This window comes from Geotrypetes seraphini, chromosome 3, assembly GCF_902459505.1.
Source record: "Geotrypetes seraphini chromosome 3, aGeoSer1.1, whole genome shotgun sequence".
NCBI lineage: Eukaryota > Metazoa > Chordata > Amphibia > Gymnophiona > Dermophiidae > Geotrypetes > Geotrypetes seraphini.
The window spans coordinates 413,328,870-413,348,352 of record NC_047086.1 but is presented as its reverse complement, the minus strand read 5'-3'; the positions used below and the strand labels follow the sequence as shown (position 1 = coordinate 413,348,352).

The following is a 19,483-nucleotide window of genomic DNA, read 5'->3' as shown; positions in this document are numbered from 1 at the left end:
CTCAACCATGCATTGAGACTTTGGAGCTCTACCTGCCTCTTGGGTCCTGCGTGTGGAGCATTTCTGAAAATGCAACCCTGGAGGATCTGGATTTCAGCTTTCTACCTAAGGCTTTCAGAACCTCCCTCCAACATTTTCCTATGTCATTGGTATCTACATTTACCAGGACAGCTGGCTCCTCCCTAGTACTATCTAAAATCCTATCTATGTGACGCGTGAGGTCTGCCACCTTTGCACCAGGCAGGCAAGTTACCAGGCGATCCTCATGCCCACCAGCCATCCAGCTATCTACTTGCCTAATAATCGCTTCACCAACTACAACCGGTGTCCTAACTTTTCCCTCCTGAACAGAAGCCCCTGGAGACACATCCTCGGTGCGAGAGGATATTGCATCCCCTGGTGGATGGGTCCTAGCTACAGGATTATTTCCTACTTCACCAGGGTGATGCTCTCCTTCTAGGAGACCTCTCTCCTCCAAGGCAGCACAGGGGATACCAGACTGTAGGTGGGACTTCACTACAACATCCCTGTAGGTCTCCTCTATGTACTTCTCTGTCTCCCTCAGCTCCTCCAACTCTAGCCTCAAGGGAATGTACTCAATTTCTGAGAGCTAGGAGCTCTTTGCAACGAGCACACACATAACTTTTTGCCAACCAGGAGAAAGTCAATGCAAAAGACTCAATGCAAAAGACTGGATAGCAACTCTTTGCTGCTGGACTACTGTCTGCATCTTGTTATTGAGCTAATTAATTAACCTTATTAAGCTACTAGGAATATATTAGACTAGTATAGAGAGCCTTAGGATTTTATTAAAAGTTTGTTCTTTTAAGATCTAAACTGTCTTTAGAAGGGAACCTACAATTGAGCTTTTCTCCCCAACCTATCAAAGCTCAGAGCAAAATAATATATACTTACTGTGACAAACGGACGTCTTTCCTAAGATTTGCCACAGGGAAAGGAAGGAAAGTATACAAACCCCAGTGCAGAAGGGCTGACCAGGTCAGTGCCCAGGACAATAAATTAGCTGACTACCCGGTAAGTGACAATGAAGAAATGGAAATAGAACAGGAAGGCTTAGACTTACCTGAAGCAGTCCCAAAGCCTGGCAGGAAGAATCTGCCTTGCTATTGTCCGATGCCTGTAAGGCAGAAAGCTCACAAGCAGTTCCCCCTCAGAGAAATGGCATGGGCTGAGGAAGGAATTCCCTTACCCCATCCAAAGCCAAGGGGGAGTGGTTCTTTCCCTCAGCTTAAAGCCAGGCTCATCAGAGAGCAAGGAGGAGGAGCAGTGCGAGGCTTGGCAGAACTTGCCTCAGACCCTGCAGAGCAGTTCCTCAGCACTGACTGGGAGATGACTGAGGAACAGGCTGGTAATTTGGCTACAGAATTCCTTCCCCCAGAGCCAATGATGTTGGAGGAAAGTAGGGCTATGCAAGAAAGCTGGCCAGAGGAAATGGAGAGCTGAACACCCTGGGAAAGGTCTGTGAAAAGGGTTTTCTTTCTGGCTGTATTTTTCTGTTTGCTCTTTGAGCTAATGACTGTGGGAGTTATCAAGGAAAGTAATCTTGTACTGCAGTTCCACATGCTGGTTTGCTGCAATTTGTGAAAGACACAGTAATCTCCTCTTCTGGACATTCTCACAGCTGAACCAAATGCTAGGCTGTAATTCTAGCCAGTTTAAACCCAGAGTTTCCTGGTTTCAGGACTCCGTGCAAGTGCCCAGCTGTGAGGTGATTGCCATAGCAACTAAGTAACTAAATTAGCCTGCATGCCTCGTAGGGAAAAGGAGATTAACTCTCTCAGGGTAAAGCCTGTTGTGTCCAGGTAGAAAGTCCAGCCCAGCTGGAGAGAGTGAGTGCACTGTAGGAAGACACAGAATGTCTCTCAGGCATGAATAAGAATGTCTCCTCTGTAGCTCTACAGTGAAAAGTTATTTTTGTCAACTGTTTCACTTCCAAGCCTCATGAAGAGCTAAATGACTGTATATGGTTTACCAAGCAAGCTCAGAGCTGATTACTGAATGATAATGAGTGAAATGAACTTTTTCTTTTGGTTTTGTACCAGGAGAACCTGGAGTGGCACAGTGATTCTACGGCCAGGGGCCGAATAAAAGCTTATATTTTTTGCACCAAGGCCATTCTGACAAGTGTGGTTTCTTCAAAGCCCTTGGAAATAAGCTTAGTTAGGCATTTGCCTAGTGGCAGCCAACTTGAAAGGATATCCTAATTCTAAAGGGACCACGCCAGTAGCAAACACCTTGTCACTATCCGATGGCTCAGGGTGTTCACAGAGAGCATGGGTGTGACATTACCCAAAGTTATGTCTTCTACTTTTCTCCTCTCAGAAAGAGAATGTTCTCTTCCCTCCTTCTCCAAGACAGATAGTTTTCACAGCATCCCTTGAACTACTATCTTTAATGCAGATTCTCTACAACCTCCCTCTTAGAACCAGGTTTACTGAGGATTATGCATAACGTGACCATTTATTTTTTTCATCAAAAGGTGACATCTATTAATTCAGTCGTGCTCACAATCCCACCCTAGCCTTGCCCCAATCCCACCCTAGCCCCACCCCAACCATGGCCTAGCCCCGCCCTAATCCCGCCCCCAATTTCTTCCATTCATTTTTCATGTACACATAATATCTTATTAATTCATAATGGTAACCATAAAATGAAAAAACTACAAAGCATACAAAAAGCAGAGAAAATGTTAATTATCATTTATATTTCGGGGGGTTCAAAGATGTCAAGGCAAATGATTTTAAAATATGCAATGTCACCTCAGTAACTATAGAAAAATAGACAAATATAGTTAAAAATATAGACAGCAGCTATAAATTCTCAAAACTGACACGTTTTGATCACTAAATTGAAAATAAAATCATTTCTCCTACCTTTGCTGTCTGGTGATTTCATGAGTCTCTGGTTGCGTTTCCTTCTGACTGTGTATCCTTTCTTTTATTTCTTTCATTCTGCACTCAGGCCCAACAATTGTCCCTTTCTATTCCCTCCCTCCTTCCTTCCTGTGTCCTTAGTGCCCCCAGTGCCTCTTTCCTATGTCCTTAGTGCCTCCTTCCTATGTCCTGAGTGCCCCCAGGGCCTCCTTCCTATGTCCTGAGTGCCCCCAGGGCCTCCTTCCTATGTCCTTAGTGCCCCTTCCTGTGTCCTTAGTACCCCCAGTGCCTCTGTCCTGTGTCCTTAGTGTTCCCAGTGCCTGTGTCCTTAGTGTCCCCAGTGCCTCCGTCCTGTGTCCTTAGTGCCCCCAGTGCCTCCGTCCTGTGTCCTTAGTGCCCCCAGTGCCTCCGTCCTGTGTCCTTAGTGCCCCCAGTGCCTCTGTCCTGTGTCCTTAGTGCCCCCAGTGCCTCCGTCCCGTGTCAATAGTGCCCCCAGTGCCTCCTTCCTATGTCTTGCCTTGCCTTTGTCCCACCCCCTCCCCCAAAGCCAGCCTGCCTGCCTACCTCCTTCCCTCCCTCCCGCACGTCCGTCCGTGTACCGCCGCTGCCTGCCAGCCTGCCTCGCCGATTCAAACCCCGGCCCGCTGCCACTACTTCTTGCCTTCTTCCCGACATCAATTTTGACGTCAGAGAGGAAGTTCCAGGCCAGCCAGGCAGCGATTGGCTGGCCCAGAACTTCCTCTCCGAAGTCAAAATTGACATTGGGAAGAAGGCAAGAAGCAGCGGCGGCAGACGAAGATTTGAATCGGTGCGGCAGGGAGGGAAAGTGATTGCCCGTCCTGGTGTCCCCGTGCACAGCTTTGGGTTGCTGTCCCTGAAAATGGGACATTTCAGTGTCCCGAAGCGGTGGGTCGGGACAATGGGACAGTCGGTCCGAAAAATGGAACTGTCCTGTTGAAAATAGGATGTATGGTCACCTTAGTTATGCACTAGGCCAGCATTCCTCCCCTCAAAGGTCACCTGTGGAATCTGATCTCTTAAGGATGGGTATATGCCTCTTATTGTTCTCAATTCTTTTCCATCCTTTGCTCTGCCTGCTCAAATCGGACAACATATCTGCTTTTTGGGTGGAGCGCTACACATTTGTTTTATTTGGAGGCCAACTCTCCTTCCATCCCATTCAGTAAGCTACGGAGTCCCACATGTGAGAATATGCTGCTTGCTTGACCTAGGATAAAGCACAGTTACTTACCGTAACAAGTGTTATCTGAGAACAGCAGGCAGATATTCTCACATCCCACCCACCTCCCCTAGTTGATTTCTTCACTTGGGCATATAACTGACAACCTTGTAAACTGGCATCGGCGGAAGGCACTTGTGCATGCATGATGCAGTCAGTCTAAAAGCTTTCTAAAGCTTAAAATGACAGTACACTTTAGCACTGTCCGTACCGGGCTCCGTGGATGACGTCGCCCACATGTGAGAATATTTATTTATTTTAAAATTTTCTATACCGTTTAAAACTACAGTGGTACTTTGGTTTACGAGCATAATTCGTTCCAGAAGCATGCTTGTAAACCAAAACACTCGTATATCAAAGCAACTTTTCCCATAAAAGTTAGTGTAAACTAGAACAATTCGTTCCACATCCCCAGAAACTTAATTACCATTAGCGCCGCCTCCACCGCTGCCTTTGCCACAGACCTATCCACGCGGCTCCTCCAGTTCTCCTCCTCTGCTGCTGTTCACTGCCTAACTAATGTTCACTGCCTCTCACTGCAGGTTGTGCGGGTGGTGATGGTGCGCCCCGGCTCCAGGGTGCTGGCTGTAAGCAAACCGCCACCGCCACAGATCCTGACTAGGCACCGTTGGCCCTGCCGCTCCCGGACACTGCCCCCCCCCCCCCCCCCCGGATGCCACTACCCCCTCTGCCAGGACTCTCAGGTGCTGGCTCACTCCTGCTGGATGCACTCCGACTCCCATGTTCCACCCGAGGCGACTGGCGCTGCTATCGTCTCCTCCACACCCCTCTCCGACTGGCCCTGTCCTTATCCCTATGCCGCCGGTGATAGAAAGTGCCTGCCGCCAGTCTGCTGCTGAGTCTTGAGCATCTGCGCATGCTCAGGCCTTCTGGATCTCACCCTCTCCGAGATTCTCATGAGATCTCGAGTCTCATGAGAATTTCGGTGAGGGTGAGATCCAGAAGGCCTTGAACATGCGCAGATGCTCAAGGCTTAGCAGCAGGCCCTTTCTAACTATGGCGGCACATGGGTAAGGACAGGGCCGGTCAGTAGATGGGGAGGAGACGATCGTGAAGGGAGGGAGCAGCGCCGGTGGTCTCGGGGAGAGCAATACTGCCGGTTCCCAATCGAGTCAATGCTCAGTTTGCGAGTTACAGTTTGCTCGAGTGTTTTGCTCGTCTTGAAAAACACTCGCAAACTGCGTTACTCGTAAACCAAGGTTTGACTATAAATGGTTTACATAATTTAAATACATAAAATTATTTTAAAAAATGATAAAACAGACACACAAGCAATCCTCTAAGATCATATCTGCAAACTAACACCTGCCTGCTGTCCCCGGATAATACCTGTTACAATAAGTAATTGTGTTGTAATATATAAAGTGGTTAGTTTAGTAATTATGCATTATTAATGTCTATAAAGTGGTTAGTTTAAAAGAAGAATAGAAAATGTAAGAGAAAATTCCAGAGACTGCTGACTCACTCTCAAATCAACTCTTTCCTTAAACCACCGCACAACTCTGAGTGAATTACAACCCTGCCTTTTTGAAACCCATGAAAGCCTGAGATCAAATCACCTGAGTGCCCTCTCACCTAGCACTGCAAGTTTCTCCTCCCCTCCCTGCAGTGCTATAGTCAGGATTGATTTTTTAGTAAAGGCTGAAGCCTCTAGTTCTTTTGTCATTGATCTGTATTGCTACACTTGCTAGATGAGCCTGACTCCAAAATGGGAGGGCCGTGACTTTCCTAGGCCTACTTATGGCTACTCCTTGATCCCTGAGAGAGAGGAGCATTCCCCCTACCAATACAGGCTGTACCACATTCTCTTCCCTCTAGCTATACAAGGTCTGATTTAAGGTGCCTCAGTGTATGTCTCCTTTAGCATATTTTTTAATTGATGTTTCTTAAAGCCAAAAGCTGAAAAATAAGAAATTTTAAGCTGGTTTTCCCTAAAGAGTACAAAATGGGATGTTCAGATTCAAAACAGTGTTTATGGTAGATGAGCACATCCCAAATTGGCTGAAGAGTTGTGGGATTTTCCCATTTACTGCATTCTCTGACAATTCTGAGCCTGGTTATATGCTTAGGGTTGCTATTGGCGTGATGATCAGCATTTGTAGGCAGGACTTACACTTCTAGTTGAATTGTGTTCATGATTGTTGCTGTGGATGATTCTTCTGGAGAATTAACATGAGCCATTTGCTTTCCAGGGAATGTCAGAGACATTTGAAACACTACATAACCTGGTTCATAAAGGAGTAAATGTGGTGATGGACATTCCCTATGAGTTGTGGAATGAGACGTCTGCTGAAGTGGCTGACCTAAAGAAACAGGTAAAGAAAAACTGATGCATCAGTTATGGGGAGTAGCATGATAGAAACATGATAGCAGATAAAAACCAAATGGCCCATCCAGTCTGCCCATCCGCATTGACTATTATCTCTTCTCTCAAAGAGATCCCACGTGCCTCCCATGCTTTCTTAAATTCAGACACAGTTGCTGTCTCTACTATCTCTTCTGGAAGACTATTCCATGCATCTACCACCCTTTCTGTAAAAAAGTATTTCCTTAGATTACTCCGGAGCCTATCGCCTCTTAACTTCATCCTATGCCCTCTCATTGCAGAGTTTCCTTTCAAATGAAAGAGACTCGATTCATGCGCATTTACATTATGTAGGTATTTAAACATCTTTATCATATCTCCCCTTTCCCGCCTTTCCTCCAAAGTATACAGATTGAAATCTTTAAGTCTGTCCCCGTATGCCTTATGATGAAGATCATGCACCATTTTAGTAGTGACAATAAACAATCCTTCAGCTGGATAAACTCATGTGGAGTCCCGCAGGGTTCTCCCCTATCCCCTACACTGTTTAACATTTACCTAGCATCATTGGGGAATCTATTGCAAAGTTTAAATGTCAAATTTTATATCTATGCTGATGACATCACTGTAGTTTTTGCCCTAACAAACCTGACTTCTGAGACGAAGAACATCTGGGATCTATTTTAAAGCAAATTGAAGTATGGATGGCCGAATTCAAATTGAAACTCGACTCAGAAAAAAACAAATTCTTTCTGGTGAGTCCAAATGATAAAATCAAAGAATCATCAATTTCCTTGAATGGACAAGACTTTCCTATTGACGATTCCATAAAAATTCTGGGAGTGACTCTGGACTGTTATCTTACTCTAGATGCACATACGGAGTTATTGGTTAGAAAAGGCTTCTTGACATTGTGGAAATTAAGAACCATCAGAAAGTACTTTGATGCAACTTCATTCCGTTTACTGGAGCAATCCTCTATTCTAAGCATGCTCGACTACTGTAACATCATTTATTTGGGGTCTTTCAAGAAAGCCATTCAAAGACTCCGAATTATTCAAAATTTGGCAGTTCGATTGATTTTTGGTATAAAAAAATGGGAACATATAACTCCCTATTATCAAAAACTCCATTGGCTGCCCCTGGAAGCAAGAGTTCTGTTCAAATTTGCCTATCTTTGTTTCAAATCTATTCTTGGTTCGGCCCCTATATACCTGGTTTCCCATTTTAACTTAGATTGTTCTATTAGACCTACACGCAGAGTTCATATGTTTATCCATCCAACAATAAAGGCCTGCTGATACAAAAGATACCTGGACAGATCACTTGCTTTCCAAGCAGGTCAACTGAATGATTGGATGGGTAACATTATTACGCACTCCTCATCCTATCTAAGTTTTAGAAAACTAGTAAAAAACAAACTTGTTTAACCAATTTGTAATCTAAGAACTCTTAATGCCCTATTTCTTTATACTCTAACCGACTTGTTACCTAAGAACTCTTAAGCCTTATCTCTGTATTCTGCTTACATGTATTTGATGACTTTACATTGTGCCTATTTCGCTGATTGTCCAGCTCTTCTTATTGTAAACCGCCTCAAACTATTATGGCTTTGGTGGTATATAAGAATAAAATTATTATTTCCTCTGGATCAATTCCATCATTTTTATATCTTTTTGAAGGTTCAGCCTCCAGAATTGTTCCCTCAGGTTTTTGTAGCCCAAATGCATGACCTTGCATTTCTTAGCATTAAATAAAAATAGTTTTAGTGATTAAACTGCACTTTCAATAGCTCACTCAAAATTAGTTTGCTAAAATCATGGTGCTAACGCTTATCTCTGCCTCTTAAAATACTGTAACTGAAGAATAAATCCGGTAATATGATCCCTTTCTGATATAGAAGGGTAGACATTAACTCTCCAAGACTGAGCCAGACATGGTAGTACAAGCAGTAGACCTCAGTTCACCCCATACATTCCCATTTTTCACAACTCTTCAACAGGGAAATAGGCTGATAAGTACACATATGCTGCCTTCAACCAGCATGTGTCCCATACTTCTTAGTCTGTTGCCTTTCACCTTCATCCTATGTCTTCTTCTATTTGTGAGTCGCAACATACCTATACAGGCTCAAAGCGACAGATCAAAGAGGAAGGGGAAAGAAGGAGGGGAAGAGGAGGTGGAGAGATAAGAGAAGGGATTTAGACGTAGGGGATGCTATACAGAAACTGAGATAGATTCTCCTCCTGTGCATTTATGCAACATATGTATTTAAACATCTCTATCATATCTCCCCTCTCCTACCTTTCTTCCAAAGTATACATATTGTGATCTTTAAGCCTGTCCCCGTTCACCTTATGATGAAGACCACGCATCATTTTAGTAGCCTTCCCTAGACCAACTCCATCCTTTTTATATCTTTTTGAAGGTTTGGCCTCCAGAATTGTTCCCTCGGGTTTTTGCAGCCCAACCTTGCATTTCTTAGCATTAAATAAAAATAGTTTTAGTGATTAAACTGCACTTTCAATAGCGTTTGACTTCATTGTGCAATGCTGGGGAAGTCCAACAACAGACTTGATGGCCTCAGACAAAAACATGAAGGTGAGTTGCTTCTACAGCCATAGAGATGAACCAGGAAGCACAGGGTTGGAAGCGATGGTTCAGCCCTGGTTGGAAGAGAAGCTGCTTTGTGTGTTTCCACCATGACTCATGGTGGGCTGAGTCATTTGCCGAATCACAACTCATCCGGGACTTGGGATCCTAGTAATCCCAGATTGGCCTCACCAGCCATGGTATGCAGATCTAGTACGGCTCCAACGGGATAGGTACATCAAGCTACAAGTTTATACAGGATTTGCCAAGGTTGTCCAATGTATTCCGTTGATTTGGTTTTGGGGTTCTGGATGATTTGATCTTCGTTGCTTGTAGTTCCAAGGGGGAATTGATATTATTGTTGCATAAGGCTGTGAGGGTGGTGAGGCATAGAAGAGAAAATATTGGATTCCGCCTAGTACGACAACTGACAGCCCCCCCCAAACCAAGAATCTGCAACCTTCTCCAACAAAATCTTAGCCCAAGAACTTGCAGATTTCTTCCTCAACAAAGTCAAATTGGTCCAATCGGAAGTTGCCAAGATAGCCTCATCAAACCCGTCCCAACACAACTATATGGAATACACTGAACCCATAAATGCAGACCAGATCTGGTCTTCATTCACTAACCTTTCCTTCCCCCATACCAATAGACTAATTTCAAAACTAGCCTTACGAAGCAGTCCCCTTGACAACTGTCCTCCTTACCTTCTTTCAGCAGCTCCGCATCATATCATTAACTGGCTCACTAACCTGCTAAATAGTTCCTTGAACCAAGGGCACCTACCCAAAGAAATGGGTAAAATAGCCTTAACCCCTATACTGAAAACAACCCAAGTAGACCTCTCCAAAGCATCCAACTACAGACCGATTGCTGGAATTCCGATCCTCACTAAAATCCTCGAATCCCACATCAGCAAGCAGCTAGCCTCATACATCCCAATATGGCTTCTGAACACAGCACAGCACCGAGCTCCTCCTCATTACTTTAATCATTAAAATCAAACAATTGCTAAGCTCGGGTCATCAGGCCATTTTATTCCAATTTGATATATCTGCAGCCTTCGACACAGTGGACTACCAATTGCTACTAACCAAACTCTCAGAAATCAGAATAACAGGAACTGTACTGAAATGGTTCACAGACTTCCTACAAAATTGCGAATACATGGTCAGAAGGCAAGAATCATACTCCAACCCCTTGAAGGCGTCCCACAAGGCTCTCCATTATCCCCGATCTTATTCAATTTATTCATGAGCTCACTGGGCCACATCAAAATAGAAGATGAAACTATACTATCGTATGCCGACGACATCCTCCTCCTCATCCCCATAACCAATAACCATCCCAATATTGCCGAAAAAAATCTCAAACAATATAGATAAAATTCAAACCTGGGCAACGAACAACAAGTTGAAACGCCATTAAGACCAAAGCCATGGTTTCCGCACCGCACAACAGAATGTCATACCTAACCTCACTTTTTCATCAGGTATCACTCTCATAATGGAAAAATCCACCAAGGTACTAGGCTGCATCTTAGATGACACACTCACAAAGGAATCACAAATATCTAACCTTCGGAAAAAGACCATCTACACTATGTGTCAACTACGACTTACAAGACCATACTTCCACCCACACCATTTTGCTCTGATCGTTCAGATGATGGTCCTACCCAACTCCGCATACCTTGGCCTCAACATCGCTCTTATCCACAAACTACAACTCATCTAGAACACAGCCGCTAGACTAATCTACAAATTAAGGAAATTTGACTCAATCACAATCTTCATCAGGCAACTACATTGGCTCCCAATATCATCCCAAATAATCTTCAAATGTATCCTACACCTGATCCTATACGGAAGCTCAGCAGCCCCTCTCATCCAATTATTCTCTAATGTTTGGTCAACATCAAAAAGAATCCTTAACAGAGTCCAACTAAACCTACCATCCACAAAATATCTCCACTACAAACAAATTTTCCACTCTTTGCCAACCTAATCACATTCAAAATTCTTTTACTGACCTTTAAAACTAGACAAAATAATCAACCAGAATTTATCAATAACCTTCTTATTCCTATAGTTCTTCTAAGACTCTAAGATCTTCTTCTAAAAATCTGCTTTCTGTCCCATCTCTGAAGTTTATCAACACAATGAGGTCTACCATTTTTTCTGTCGGCGCTCCATCTCTTTGGAATAATACTCCGGTCCACTTAGGGGAAGAATCAAATCTTCACCATTTTAAAACGAAATTAAAAACATTTTTTTTTCTTGATGCTCCCTTTTATTCTTTCCCTATATGTTCTCTTTCTTTCTTAATAAATTGTAGTTCTATCCTTCTTCCCTTTTTTGTTCCTGTTTGTTTTGTTATTGTTTTTAAATGTTTTAAATAATGATTATTGTTTTAAAGGCTGTATAGTTACCCCATATATGTTTAACACAATGTTCACCGCCTAGAAGGCTGATTGGGCAGTTTATAAAATTTTTGAAGAAACTTGAAACTATCTGGGTGTAAAAATCTGGAATGACCTACCAGATGCTATCAGGAAAGAGACAAACTACACTAGATTCAGAAAAAACCTGAAGACTCACCTTTTTGACAACTATCTCAGTTTCTGTATAGCATCCCCTACGTCTAAGTCCCTTCTCTTATCTCTCCACGTCCTCTATCCCCCTTCGACAAGGTACCTCACGAACGGCTACTTAAAAAACTGTGGAACCACGGGGTGCAAGGGGATATCTACCGATGGATCAAACACTGGCTAGCGGGCAGGAAACAGAGGGTTGGAGTCAAAGGCCAATACTCAGATTGGCAATGGGTCACGAGCGGAGTTCCGCAGGGGTCAGTGCTGGGACCTCTACTATTCAATATATTTATTAACGATCTGGAGACGGGGACAAAATGTGAGGTTATCAAATTTGCTGATGACACCAAACTCTGCAGCAGGGTTAGAAACACGGAAGACTGCGAAGACCTACAAAGGGACCTAACAAGACTGGAAGACTGGGCAAAAAAGTGGCAAATGAGTTTTAACATAGAGAAATGCAAGGTCATGCATGTAGGGAAAATGAACCCGATGTTCAACTACAAAATGGGGGGAACACTGCTAGGAGTGAGTAACCTGGAAAGGGACCTGGGGGTGATGGTCGACTCATCACTGAAACCATCGGCGCAATGTGCGACAGCCTCAAAGAAAGCAAACAGAATGCTGGGCATCATCAAAAAGGGTATCACAACCCGGACGAAGGAAGTCATCATGCCGCTGTATCGTGCAATGGTGCGCCCGCACCTGGAGTACTGTGTTCAATACTGGTCGCCGTATCTCAAAAAGGACATGGCGGTACTCGAGGGAGTGCAGAGGAGGGCGACTAAGCTGATAAAAGGTATGGAAAATTTTCCATACGCTGACAGATTAAAAATGCTGGGGCTGTTCTCCCTGGAGAAGAGGAGACTTAGAGGGGACATGATAGAAACCTTCAAAATCCTTAAGGGCATAGAGAGAGTAAATAAGGACAGATTCTTCAAACTGAGAGGAGCCACAAGCACTAGGGGTCACTCGGAGAAATTGAAAGGGGACAGGTTTAGAACAAATGCTAGAAAATTCTTTTTTACGCAGAGGGTGGTGGACACATGGAACGCGCTTCCGGAGGAAGTGATAGGCCAGAACTCTGTACAGGGATTCAAGAAGGGTTTGGATAGGTTCCTGGAGGATAAAGGGATAGAGGGGTACAGATAGAACTTGAGGTAGGTTATAGAAGTGGTCAGAAACCACTTCACAGGTCACAGACCTGATGGGCCGCCGCGGGAGCGGACCGCTGGGCGAGATGGACCTCGGTCTGACCCAGTGGAGGCAACTTCTTATGTTCTTATGTCGCTTTGAGCCTGTATATTGCAACTCACAAATGGAAGATTAGATTAGATACTCGGGGTCCAATTCAAATGAGAACCCAGATCGCTTCATAGAAACATAGAAAGATGACGGCAGAAAAGGGCTACAGCCCATCAAGTCTGCCCACTCTACTGACCCACCCCATTAAGTCTGAGTGCTGATGACTTAGTTCCTTAGCTCAACCCTCGTAGGGATCCCACGTGGATGTCCCATTTATTCTTAAAGTCGAGCATGCTGGTGGCCTTGATCACCTGCACCGGAAGTTTGTTCCAGTGATCCACCACCCTTTCTGTGAAGAAGTACTTCCTGGTGTCACCAGTAAATTTCCCTCCTCTAGTTTAAGCGGGTGCCCCCTTGTGACCGAGGGTCCCTTGGGAACGAATATGTCGTTTTCCACCTCGACACGACCTGTGACGTATTTAAATGTCTCAATCATGTCATCCCTTTCCCTGCGCTTCTCTAGAGTATAGAGCTGCAATTTGCCCAGTCTTTCTTCGTATGAGAGACCCTTGAGTCCGAAGACCATTCTAGTGGCCATCCGCTGGACCGACTCGGCTCGAAACACATCTTTACGGTAATGTGGCCTCCAGAATTGCACACAGTATTCCAGATGAGGTCTCACCATGGTTCTGTAAAGTGGCATTATGACTTCAGGTTTGCGGCTGACGAAGCTTCTCTTGATACATCCCATCATTTGCCTTGCCTTGGATGAGGCCTTCTCTACTTGTTTGGCAGCCTTCATGTCTGCACTGATGATTACTCCCAAGTCCCGTTCTTCTGAAGTCCTAGTTAGTGCTTCTCCATTCAAGGTGTATGTTCTGCATGGATTTCTGCTGCCGAGATGCATGACCTTACACTTCTTAGCGTTGAAGCCCAGCTGCCATGTTGAGGACCAGTTTTCCAACATGATCAGATCCTGCGTCATACTATCCTTGAGACTGCTTTCACTTACTATATTACACAGTTTGGCGTCGTCGGTGAACAGTGCTACTTTACCCTGAAGCCCCCGGGTCAAGTCCCTTATGAATATGTTGAAAAGGGATGGTCCCAGGACTGATCCTTGCGGCACTCCGCTAGTCACCTTCGATGTCTCAGAGAGGGTGGCGTTGACCACCACCCTCTGAAGTCTTCCACTCAGCCAATCATTGACCCATGCAGTTAGTTTCTCACCTAACCCCATCGATTTCATCTTGTTTAATAGTCTACGGTGCGGGACACTGTCAAAAGCTTTACTGAAATCCAAGTACACTATGTCCAGAGACTCTCCCGAGTCTAACTTTCCTGTCACCCAGTCAAAGAAGCTGATACGATTGGATTGGCATGACCTGCCCCTAGCGAATCCATGTGGACAGGGATCCCTCAGATTTCCCTCATCCAATATCGTGTCCAATTTACCTTTAAGTAAAGTTTCCATGAGTTTACACACTATTGATGTGAGACTCACTGGCCTGTAATTCGCAGCCTCTGCTCTGCAACCCTTTTTGTGCAGAGGAACAACGTTGGCTGTTTTCCAGTCCAGGGGGACTCTCCCCGTACTTAGGGAGAGATTGAAGAGCATGGCTAACGATTTTGCCAGAACATCGCATAGCTCTCTGAGCACTCTTGAGTGCAAATTGTCCGGTCCCATGGCTTTGTTCACCTTGAGTCTTGACAGTTCTCTGTAAACATCAGCTGGTGTGAACTCAAAATTCTGAAATGGATCTTCCATGCTTTGCTTTGCTTCCAGACGTGGCCCGTGCCCTGGTTCCTCGCATGTAAAGACTGAACAGAAGTAATCATTCAGTAGTTTGGCCTTATCGGAATCTGTTTCCACATAGTTCCCTTCTGGCGTTCTAAGGCGTACTATCCCGTTTGCGTTCTTTTTCCTGTCGCTAATGTATCTGAAGAAGGATTTGTCCCCTTTCTTAATGTTCTTCGCTAGAGTTTCTTCCATTTAAAGTTTGGCCTCCCTGACTGCTGTTTTGACCGCTGCAGACTTTGTCCTGTATTCAATGTTTGCTTCTTTTTCCCCCGTGCGTTTGTATGAGAGAAATGCTCTTTTCTTCTCTTTGACGAGGTACGAGACTTCATCAGTGAACCATTGGGGTTTCTTTTTTCTTTGCTGTTTGGTTACCGATTTTATGTAGCGTTTAGTTGCCTCATGAAGGGTCAATTTCAAGGTTGACCACATAGCTTCCACATTATCAGTTACTTCTTGAACCTGGAGCGTCTGATGGACGAAATCTCCCATGTGTGCGAAGTCGGTGCCCCGGAAATTGAGTACCCTGTTTTTGTTTGTGACGTAGGGAAGCCTTTCTTAAGGTTAAACCATACCATGTTATGGTCACTGGTGGCTAGCGTTTCTCCCACCGAGACCCCCGAGACGCTTTCCCCGTTCGTAAGTACCAGGTCCAGGATGGCCTGGGCCCTAGTGGGTTCTAGTACCATTTGTTTGAGCCGTACTCCCTTCATGGATGTTAATATCCTCCTGCTATCACAAGTTGTTGCTGAGAGTGTGTTCCAGTCTACATCAGGCATGTTGAAGTCTCCTAACAGAACAACGTCCCCCCGTAAGGTGATATTCTCAATGTCTTCAATTAATTCTGCATCCTTGTCCTCCGATTGTCTTGGAGGTCTGTATACCACACCAAGGTACAGACATTTTTCTCCGCCTCTTGCCAGGTTTACCCAGATGGATTCCCCAGTATACTTGACATCCGTGATCCTGGTTGTCTTGATGTTCTCTTTGATATAAAGTGCTACCCCTCCTCCTAACTTACCCTCTCTGTCTTGTCGAAGCAGGTTGTATCCTGGTATAGTTATATCCCACCCATGAGAGTCTGTGAACCATGTTTCGGATATTGCTACTACGTCTAGGTCTGCATTAACTATTTCTGTTTCTAGTTCTAGAAATTTATTCCCTAGGCTGTGTGCGTTAACATACATAGCTCGCCACTCTTTCTGTTTACTAAGCTCCTGTAGTGAGCTACCCATTTGAATTAAAGTGTCACCCAGCGATTCTTTTGCAATAAGGGTACTTACCTCAGACTTAGAAGTGGAGTTTTGGTTCGCCCCATCAGGATTGTTACTTACTGCTCTGGTGTAAAAGTGGATACCCACCCCCGACTTACCTAGTTTAAAGCCCTTCGAAGTAGGCGGGCTAGTCTGTGTCCGAAGACATTCTTACCTCTGTTGGTCAGGTGGAGTCCGTCTGGTCCCTGTAGTCCCTGTAGTGCCTCTCCGTGATTCAGGAATCCAAAGTTCATTTCCAGGCACCATCGTTGTAGCCACTCGTTCGTCTTCAGGATACGTTCGTCCCTGTCCCTTCCTCTGCCCCTAACAGGAAGAATTGAAGAGAATACTACCTGTGCTCCTGTCTGCTTCAGCCTCCTTCCCAGAGCTCTGAAATCTCTAGCTATGTCCTCCAGGTTGTTCTTGGCAGTGTCGTTCGTCCCGACGTGGATGAGCAGCATTGGGAAGTGGTCCTGGGGCCTGAGAAGTCTATCAAGACAGGTGGTCACATCTCGTATTCTGGCTCCAGGTAGACAGCAGACCTCCCTCGACTGCATATCCGATCTACATATTGGTCCCTCGGTGCCCCTCAACATGGAGTCCCCAATGGCTATCACTCTACGCTTCTTTTGGGGGTGTCGATCCATCGTCCCCGGAGATGGAGAAGTGTGTTGATCCTGGTCCACTTCGGTAGTCTCTTCCTGCAAGACCTGGAATCTGTTCTTCAGGCTCAGCTGTGGAGTCGATGTGGAGCTGCCCTGGTGAGAGAAAGAGTGAGAAGGTGAGGAGATTGTAAATGGGGGGGGTCTCCTACGTTTACCTGTGGAGGAGGTCACTAACTGCCAGGAGTCAGTGTCTCCATCCATCTCCTGAACTGCAACAGTTGGTTTCTTTGTCGGCGGCCCTGGAGTCATCATGGGTGATCCGTCACGGTATATCAAGTTGTAATAAAACTTGAAACTTGAGTGGGAAAGTTTCGCTGGCATCTCATCCAGATTTGGCCAGATTTTAGAAGGGGGGCACCCAGATTGCAGCCTCCGTTATGCCCACCTTTTCTGACAATACAAGAGTTGATGTATTGGAATGAGCTGCCTAAGAAATGAGAAGTTTGTAAGGAATTTTGCAATTCAAGAAGATGTTAAAAAACCAGGCTATTTGAACTAGAGAGTTGTGCGGGGACAGAAATCCCACCCGTCCCTGCCAGGATCCTCTCTGTCCCCACCTGTCCCCGTCAGGATCCTTTCCGTTCTCACCAGGATCCTCTCCGTCCCATCCCCGCAAGGAATTACCTCCATCCCCGCCCATCCCCATAAAAAGCCGCAATTACTTCTGCAGGATCATCAATTCCACAGTTTCTTTTGTGTTTGTGCTGCTGTTTTTGTTGTGGAATCTCTTTGGTGGAACCCATTTTTTGTTTTCTGTTCAGGTAATTAACTTATAAACCCCCTCTTTTACTAAGGCTGACTTGTCCACTATATAATATGGACGAACCTGCTTCCAAAGCCTTCCATCCCCGTGGGAGTCCCGTTGGCTAGAGGGGGGTCCCCGTGGGAGTCCCGTGGGCCAGAGGGGAATCCCCGTGGGAGTCCCGTGGGTTAGGGGGGGATTCCTGCGGGACCCCCATGGGACCCCCGCGATCCCCGTTCCCGTGTAGACCTCTAATTTGAACAAGTGTTTTCCTCATAAACTCTGGTTTCTAATATCATTTTTCAGTATGTTTTTGACTGGGTTGGGTTTTTTTTGGGGGGGGAGGGTTTAAAGGTTTTTTTTATACTGAAATGTTAGTAGTTCTTGATTGTAGCAGTTTATATTTAATGTTAAATGTTTGTATTGTTGTTAGCTGTATGTAATTGCATTTTATTCTGTTATGTATGTTCCACTGTTACCCGCTTAGAATTGCAGGATACATGGGTTATACATTTTTAAAATAAATAAATGATGGCAAAAGCCAAATGGTCCATCCTGTCTACATTTAAATTCCTGGAACATGTGCTTCTCCTCGCAATGACGTCTGTTTCTTTCTTATGCTCAAACAGTCTAATCTTGAAACTCCTAGCAGTGTGTCCAATGTAGGCCAAATCACAGGGGCAAAGCAACTAAAGATCTGTGAGCTGTGTTAGCTAAGAGACCTGTCTGCAATGTTATTTTCTATTAAGACACCTTTCTATAACTCTGCAATAGAGCCTGCCTCCAGACAAAAGGTGGGAGGAGGAGATTAACACAAATACTTTAAAGAAAAAAATAGGTATTAGAAGGGCCACTGATAAATATCTATTTTCCACCAAAGCTGGCAGTAAACAGATTTGTTTTGAAAAGTTAGTCTAAGCTATGTGTACACTGTACAGGTTCAGATTAAGAAAAAGTTTGAGATTTTTTTTTTTTTTTTGAGAAAGCACAAAAATTCACAGCAACAGAATAATCAAAAATCTAAAGCCAGCAGTAAAAGATTAGCCAGCTACAAATATGAAAGAATGCAATGTTACACTTAGCTCAAACAGTGGAATACATCTAGTCTAGGTTTCCAAGATGGTAATCTTTATTTATACAGTAGCTATCATGTATTCCTGAATTACACATATCTAACGGGATGTGATCTGAAAGTTTCAAGTTTTATTTTGATTTGATGAATCGCTTATTCGAAATTTACTAAGCAAATTACAATAAAATAAAAATAAACATAAATTTAGACATACTATTTAAAATTAGCATATAATGGGCTAGACCGACAAACATACAGACAAAATTGATACATAAGGAATGAAGGGATAAAGTTACAAAGTTAGTGCTTTAAAGAAGAAAAAGAGAACCATAAATGGAAAGAACACAAGGGAGGGCAAAGTGTATCTTTTAGGGGCCACTACTTCACTGCTTAAATATGAATTAAAGATTAAAAGCATCTTTAAAAAGAAAGCTTTTTAAGTTATTTTTAAAACGACTAAGGTCCTTTTCCTCTCTTATTTATTGAGGTAAAGTGTTCCAGAGTTGGGGAGCCATCACTGAAAACATATCATGGCGTCTGGTTCCGATCACTTTCAAAGAAGGGACTATTATGAGCATCTAAAGCTGTACCAAATAGCATATTTTATTAGTCGGCTGAATACTAGTAATGGGCACTGAGCTCTAAAATAAGAATGAATGAAAGAAGTATGAAATTTCTACTGCAGTACTCCCCTCAAAATTCACAGGTGTTCCATTCCAGGAACCCCCGCAAATTTCAGACAGGAGGGGCAGCTCCATCCGCCTCTTCCTGTAGTAAAGTCGGGCTACACCAATCAGGAGCTGCTTTGACACGCAGCTCCTGATTGGTATAGCCCGACTTAACTTCAGGAAGAGGCGGTCAGAACAAACCGTGAATGAGCAAGTCTGATTTTCGAACTGCAAATTCACGGGGGAACACTGTATTACTATTATTTCTATAGCGCTACCAGATGCACGCAGCGCTGTACAGATTCACAAAGAGCTTACAATCTAAACAGGCAAAACAGACAAACAAGATGTCATGGATACAGTTAAGGGGAATAGTTAATCATCTGGCTGGGTAG

General features: G+C 44.3%; 1 protein-coding gene across 2 annotated transcripts in view; it reads left to right on the top strand.

The window, feature by feature from the left end:
- GNMT (glycine N-methyltransferase) overlaps window positions 1–19,483 on the top strand; it is a 195,817-nt gene that overhangs the window by 53,117 nt on the left and 123,217 nt on the right. For both annotated transcript variants that reach the window (XM_033938861.1, XM_033938862.1), the window contains exon 4: window positions 6,348–6,470. In XM_033938861.1, coding sequence (XP_033794752.1) covers window positions 6,348–6,470 — 123 coding nt within the window. The remainder of the gene's footprint in view (window positions 1–6,347; window positions 6,471–19,483) is intronic.